Below are 7,694 nucleotides of genomic sequence, written 5' to 3' on the forward strand. Positions count from 1 at the left end.
CTTAGATAAGGAGATTCATGGTCTCTCTCTTAGTGCCCAAATGTAGGATTCAGTCTTCTTGGGCAGGGAGCCTTTCTCCACCAGAATACACTTTCTCCTGAGACCACTAACCTAGGCTCTCAGGCCACGCGCCGCCACAGCACAGTGTCCCCTAACCTGAACCTTGTATTTGCTGACTTCTAGAGAACTGCCCAGCAAGCCAAGGAAAGGAGTCAGGCGAGACGACGCTCCCTGGCGTTGAAGCACGGGTCAGACATCACTCGTTTCCTGGTGAAGAAGTAGCGGAGGCGTAAGCAGAGCAAATGGCCTGCAGGTTGACGGCTGATGAGATGTCTCTTCGTGTTTGTCCAGTGTTTTAAGAATGAAAAGTTTATAAACATCATCAAGAACTAGAATTTAGGCGTTGTGCTAAGTATTCTCAAAATTAAGCAGCTAGCAGAACCTGAGGAGTGATGGGAAGCGTTTCTGTGATCTGTGGACTTCATGTAGATTGTCAGTTATGTTTCGGCAAGACTTTGTTCAGCTCTGTTTCCCTTATGCACCCGCAATGCTGCATTGTGTATGTAATATGTGATAATATTTTTCCCAATACCTGGCAGTTGCTTCTTGATTAGTATTCATTCTGGATTGTGGGGTATAAATGGAAATTCCAGAAAAATAAGGGACATTTTGGAAGAAAGCCATCATTACTATGGAATTCTGGGCCGACCATGGCCAGCCTGCCTCTTGGAGAAGAGCTTCCAAAACAGGCTTGTGTGTGTTTGGGATATTGCCTTCTTCTGGGCCAGCCATCTTTCTTGAAAAGATACTTTTGTAAATAAGCTAATTATGACAATGGTTTCTGTGTAGAATTTGTATGCTCTGGGCAATCATGGGAACAAAGATAGAACATAGAATATAATGTCACCAAATCCTTACAGTCTAGTTTTCTGTTTGCTTGCGTGTTACTTTTTTGCCTTTTGTGTTGTTTTTATGTGTAAAACTAGGCTAATTGTCAAAAGAATCTCTGTCTCCTGGTCTTCGTTGTCTGGTTTTAAAATCCTGGTAGTGTTTGCATCCAGGCACACCTTGGCTATGTCCCTTGGGAACCTGGCACAGTGTATCATGCCATGTGCCCTGCATGGCAGACAGTACCCTGTCCCTTTAAGCGACGAGTCCCGCCTACTCCCTCTCTCTTCCTTTCTGCCATTTGTCTGAAGAGGCAGTTTTCTGTCTCTCTCTTCTTCTATCTCTTCCCCTCTCTGCATCTCTCTCGGGGGTTTCTCTGTAGCTTTGGAGCCTGTCCTGGAACTAGCTATTGTAGACCAGGCTGACCTCAAACTTACAGAGATCCATCTGCCTGCCTCTGCCTCCCAAGTGCTGGGATAAAAGGCATGTGTCACCACCACCTGGCAATATTTTGTTTTTAATATAATCTTGTACTTTTTAAGATTTTTTAAAAAGTTATGAGTTTCTGTGTCCCTGTGTGGAGGTATGGGTACAGTTTATCTCGCAGACTGGAGTCACAGGGAGCTGTGAGCCATTCAGCAGGAGTGCTAGAAACCAAACTGACGTCTTCCGGAAGAGGAACTGACACGCCTAACCACTGAACCATCTCTCCATTTCTGAATCCTATTTTACAAAGTTTATTTCTGGTACCTCTTTTTAAAAGATGACAAGCCAATCATGGTGGAACACACCTTTAATTCCAGAACTCAGGAGGCAGAGGCAGGTGGATCTTTGTGAGTTTGAGGTCAGCCAGCTCTATATAGTGAGTTTCAGGCCAGGCAGGGCCATGTAGTAAGACCCTGTCTTGAAAATAAAGTGATGATGGGATTGGGAAATGGCTCCATTGATGAGGTGCTGGCCACACAAGCATGATAGCTTGAGTCTGAGCCCCCAAACCTGTATAAAAACCTCGATATGGTGGCACGTCTATGACCCCAGCACCGAGTAGGCAGAAACAGAGGGATCCCTGGAGCCCCCTGAGGAGCAGCAAGAGGGTGAGCTTCAGGGTTAGTCAGAGACCGGCCTCTACATGCGTGTTCTCCATGCATGCACATGCGCACACATACACACACATACACACACACACACACTACTAATGGTGATAAAATTGACTATATAAAAGCATAATCAGAAGATTAAACACTAAAATACAATGGTAACAGTGAAGAAATAAGAGCTAATGATGAGCTAATGATGAACTGGAGGGAAGACCCAGTGGGAAGGGCACTCACTGGGCCTCAGAAGACTCCTGACTCTGCTGGGATCCTGAACACCCATGCAGTCACCAGCTGGGTAATAAAGATCTTCTGTTGCCTTAAACCTTTGTCCAAGCCATCTTCCCTGGTACCCCACATTTTATGGTATGCTCCAGGGAGCAGGGTTCTTGTCCAGAACGAGCATTTGCCATGCAGGTCCCCGGCTGCCTCATCTCCATCTCTCCCTGTCGCAGCTCAGTGTCTTTGCCTCCCGTGGTTTGCTCTGCTTTACCACCAGCTGCATTGACATGAATGGTTAGGAAACAGAAAATAAAGACAGAGAGAGGCTGACCCCAGGGATGTCCTGTCAGTCTGAAGGAAAGCTGCCCTGTGTGTGTGTCAAGGGGAGCACTTGGGGGCTAAGACTAGAAGAGCATGTGGAAGGATGTGTGAGGCCCTGGGTTCAGTCCCCAGTGCTGCAGGGGGGGAGGAAAGAGGATTTGTGTTTAGGGCTGGGAATGTAGGTCTATTGGCAGAAAGCTTGCCTAGAAAGTACTAAAGCAGCAGAACAAACTCCATTTTGAGAAAGAACTTCATTTTAGACAGGACCTAACTAGGGAAGCGAATGCAGCCCAGCAAAGTCATAAACATACTCAAGAAACCATGCCTACCTTGGTCAAAGTGACTCACCAGGGTGTCCAAACAACATCTGTTTGCTTCAAACATCCTTGCAGGTATCTGATTAACTGCTCTTTTGAAATTCTTGTCTGCTGACAGTCGCTGTTTTGAAATTCCCTTATACCCCAAATGAATATCCATACCCAATCCCAAAATGCCAAGGCTTGTGCCACCCTGGCTTTCTCCACCCTGGTTTGTTCTTGCGCCACCTGCTTGTGGTTTTTCCCTTTAAAAGCCCCTACCTGCTGCTTCGTTGTGTTGGATTACAGTCCAAGCTAGCATGAATAAACCCAAGTGTGTTTGCATCAGATACCGGCTCTGTGGTGGTCTTTGGGGGTTCTGTGTGACGTGGGAATAACAGCATAAAGCCCTGGGTTTCATTTCTAGTACCACAGAAACCAGGCCTGGTGGTGCTGGCCTGTAATCCCAACACTGGAGAGCCAGAGGCAGGAGGATCAGGAGCTCAAGGTCATTTTTGACTTTGTGAATTTGGGGTCAGCCTGTGGTACACAATTCTGTCTCAAAAAGAAACTAACAAAGAACAAGTGGAGGACCTGCGAGAACAGGAAAGCGTGGGAGGGAGCACCCTGTGTGCAGAGGTGCAGTCAGGGAAGGAGACAGCTGTGGGTGCATGGTCAAGGCAGATGGAGCCAAACCCTCAAGGACTTAAAACAAACAAACAAACAAACCTGTAAGGGGGGGGGGATGGGCTCAACTCTGAAAGATCCCGAACTCTGAGAAAAGAACAGGAAATATCTGGTCCTAGGGACTAGAAAGGGGACTTGGTAGCTGGGGAGCAAGCCAGCTTGCAGTGTGAACTGTGTGGCCTTCACCTGGCATGGTGGGACTGCTGTGAATCTTCAGGAGAGCTAACTTCCTGAGCCGGGCAGGCTCACACCCAAGCCACACTTGCCCAGTGTCACGCCCTCTACTGCAAGGTCTAAACAACATCAATCCGAGGCTCTGGTGTCTAAAAAACCTCACCTCAACCCTCCTAGGTAGGAAGGAATTCACACACTTACACCAGTGCTCCTGCGTGAGTTCAAGGCCAGCCTTGTCTTCACAATGAGACCGTGGACACCACCCCACCCCCCATACACACACACACACACACACACACACACACACAAAGCTTTCTGAGTTAGTGACAGTCAAGGGGCATTCTCAGAGATCTTTTGACAAATGAATATGGGAAGATTTTTCTGCCCACACATCTTAATGAATCAGACCTCTTCCGGTCCTTGAATAAAACATCTAAAATACGGATGCTTCAGAAATAAGGGTGTGAAGCACTTTAAATTGCAGGTGAAGGAAGCCAGTGCGGAGTAAAGTGGAAAGGGTGCTCTGTGGAAATCAGCTGTCAAAATCGGACTGCCCATACCCGCTCGCTTCTGCGGCAGGATTCTTCCCAGCCTCTCGCTTCCACCTTTTATTCTTTTGAACTGGAAAACTGCAAGCTTCTCGTCGGTGTGCCATTCTGTTTGATTACCCAACCAGCAGGAAAATGTCCCATGCCACCTCTGGGTTTTAGGCTGCTCCTGATGAGGAGGGTGTCTGCCACCCAGCTGTAGCATGTTCTTGTTTAGCAGCTAGAAATGCCGCTGTCTCCTGCTCGTCTCTCCGGGTTGTTTCCCTCCTCACTCTCAAGTCACTGACTAATGTCTTTCCTTGTCAGAAACCAGCCGACCTGCGCAAACATGCCTGAAATGGGGAGTGAGGGTTGAGGAAGGAAATAGACAAGAGACAGAAGATAGAGTCGGGAGGGCATCCTGTGTATGCGGTGTCCTCTCAACTTAATAATTCTCATAGCCCTTATATACCTCAAGCAAAAGGTGGGGGAGCAAAAAAACTTCCTTACCCTCCATACAAGGAACAAAGGAGTGTAACTACTTCCTTAATTCTGAATGCTGCCAGTAACCACACCCTTTGCTAAACAACCCACCATCTGACCTTGAGGAGAAAAACACCTAGTAACCAGTCTTAGATAAACCTTCCCCTTATCAGCCTTAATCAAGAATAGGTTTGAACTCTGACCTTAAGTCAAGATGGACCAGAGTTGAGGCTGTGTGCTCTCGCATTTCCGTTAGTCAGTAGGGATGCTTCCTGGAATCTGGCCCTTGGGACAGGAAAAGCAGCATTGTGGGACTGGGGAAATGGGTAAAAGAGCTTACTGCACAGGTGTGAGGACCTGAGTTTGGATCCCCAGAACCCATACAGAGCTTAATGAGGTAGTGCATATCTATAATCCCAGCTCTCCCAGCAATAGGGAGGTGAAAACTGGAGAAGCCTGCAAGCCAGCCAGCTTGGTCTGCCCAGGAGTAAACCAGTAGAGAGCCTGTGGTAAACACGGTCCAAGGTGAAGAGAACCCTTGGTTGCCCTCTGACCTGTACCTGCAACTATGGCACCTGTGCACCTATGAACACACAAACACATGGTGGGTGGGGAAAGAATGAAGGAATCATTGTGGGTCATGCATGGAAGAGCATGTCTTTAAGCACTCAAGAGGCAGGTGGGTCTCTGTGAGTTCAAGGCCAGCCTGGTCTACACAGTGAGTTCTGAGGCAGCCAAGGACACATAGTGAGACCCTGTCTCAAAAAAATAGGTGGGTATCTAAGTCAATAGATACAATTGTGCATGTATGAGTAGTATATTTTACAGCCTTTCTGCAGTTACATATAACCACATTCCAGTGTTAGATCGCAGAACTTCACAACACCTACATCTGTATAGTAATCAGGTTCATCAGCTTCCTGTAATGGTAATCAAACCTGAAGGACTCAGCTTAGAAACAAAACATGTTCTTGGCCCATCACTGTATTTCCTGGATCATGCTCACTTGGCCCCTTTGTTTTGGGACACAGCACATCATGGTAAACCTAGCAACCCGCAGTAACCATAGTAACAGTGGTAATCATGTGACAGAGCTACACACTCACCTCATCAACCAGGAATCACAAGAAAGAAGTGGTCAAAATTCTACTGATCCCTTTAGAAGGGCACACCTTTGGTGACACTAGGGACAGAAGCTGTAAAACATCTTGCCAGTCTTGGCAATCACTAACGTCTGTTGAGCAAAGATCTCAGCATCAGTTTGGATTTCTCTACAGACCAAGCTAAAGAAAGGCCTACCATGGTACCCAAACCAGTAAGTGATCGGCGTGGATAAGTCACTCCTAGATGCCACATGTTCCCATTGGGCCTCTCATACTTTAGAGACACCTGTGCAGTCCTCCAAACGCCCTACCAGCTTTTCATGTTGCCTTCCCTTATGTGTTCTAGTGGCTTATGCTTTTGCAGGCACTGGGAAATGTTTTCCAAAGGCACATGAGAAAGAATTCTGTGCTGGAGTTCGTTTTGAAAGCTGCCATCAGTAGTCTCAGTAAGATAGATACAGCCTCCTCACGGCTCAAGATTGGGCGCCACATGAGAAGTGAGACACAGGGGTCTGATCTGAAATATTGGAGACCAGCCTGAGGTACCTGAGACGTTGTCACCATAAGGGAGACGTGAGAGGACCCAGAGATGGCTCAGTGGGGCATGTGTGAGGACTGGAGTGCACAAGCCCATATCAAATGCCCGGTGAGCATGACATCCTATCTCTAGTTCAGCCCCAGAAGAGTGAGACCAGAGATCCCTAGAGCAAGCTGGCTGACAAAACCAGACACATCCTCCAGCTCTGAGGTTGAGAGTTGAGAGACCTTTGATGTAGAAAGTCCTTCTGTATATGTGTTGTTTTTATTGGTTAATGAATAAAGAATCTGCATTGGCTTGTGATAGGGCAGAGTAGAGCTAGGTGAGGAAAACTAAAACTAGGTGGGAGAAAGAAGGCAGAGTTAGGAGAAGCCATGTCGCCTGCCAGACACCAGATGGAACCTTGCCGGTAAGCCACTGCCATGTGGTGATACACAGATTAATAGAAAAGGGTTAAATTAAGATGTAAGAGCTAGCCAATAAGAAGCTAGAGCTAATAGGCCAAGCAGTGATTTAATTAATACAGTTTCTGCGTGGTTATTTCGGGGCTGAGCAGCCAGGAACAAACAAGTGGCCTCCTACTACAAAGTGGTGCTTCAACATGTATTAGCTAAATCCAAATAAAACTTGAGAGGGCTTGGAAAGCAATTCTAGACACTAAAAAACAAAGTTTAGATGCATTTTTTTCCCCAGATGGACTCTGCTTGCTGGCAGCATGCTGCAACTCCTTTAAAAGAGGTCTTCCTGATTTAGCGGTAGCAAAGCAAAACAAACAAACAAAAAAAAAACCCTTGCAGTTTCAAAACGAGGGCATCCTGGTTCACCAGCACAAACAGCTCTGACTCTGTTGGGAGATCCAGCTACGGAGCATTTCAGTGTGAGCAGAGTGCTACAACTTGCTTAATGGCAACATAGACCTGCTGTGCGCCTAAAACTGGGGCTCTCAGAGGCAGTGAACCTGTCTTCCCCATGGTGGATGGGGTAGAGCAAGCAGGCAGGGCCATGTTGGCCCTAGCCACGCCCACTTAGCATTTTAAGAAGTGGTCCTGGTCAGAAAATAATTACAGATACACAATAAAGACAGATTCAGATGGAAACTACTTCTAAATAGGTCACAGTGTGTTTAAAAACTGTATGTCGGCTTGGGAGAGAGAAGAAAAAGAGTATAGAGATTTATAAAAAGAGGTAAATGTATTTTTTTTAAAAAAATAAAGTCTTTAAAGAGATAGAGTACAGTCGTAGATTAAAGGAATAAAGATAATAAAATAAATATTAAAAAGTAATAGAGTAGAAAAATAAGTTATGTAAAGGTGGAAAATACACAGGAAGTCTGAATTATGCATATTGTGGATTTTTTTTTA

At 46.3% G+C, this 7,694-nt stretch overlaps 1 protein-coding gene across 2 annotated transcripts in view; it reads left to right on the forward strand.

Moving 5' to 3' along the window:
• Zranb3 (zinc finger RANBP2-type containing 3) overlaps positions 1 to 3,171 on the forward strand; it is a 148,442-nt gene extending 145,271 nt beyond the window's left edge. For both annotated transcript variants that reach the window (XM_087906571.1, XM_087906572.1), the window contains exon 21: positions 184 to 3,171. In XM_087906571.1, coding sequence (XP_087762697.1) covers positions 184 to 282 — 99 coding nt within the window. In that variant the 3' untranslated portion in view covers positions 283 to 3,171. The remainder of the gene's footprint in view (positions 1 to 183) is intronic.
• The last annotated feature ends 4,523 nt before the right edge of the window (positions 3,172 to 7,694 follow it).

Source organism: Myodes glareolus, chromosome 5 (genome assembly GCF_982192425.1).
Source record: "Myodes glareolus chromosome 5, mMyoGla1.1, whole genome shotgun sequence".
Classification (NCBI taxonomy): domain Eukaryota; kingdom Metazoa; phylum Chordata; class Mammalia; order Rodentia; family Cricetidae; genus Myodes; species Myodes glareolus.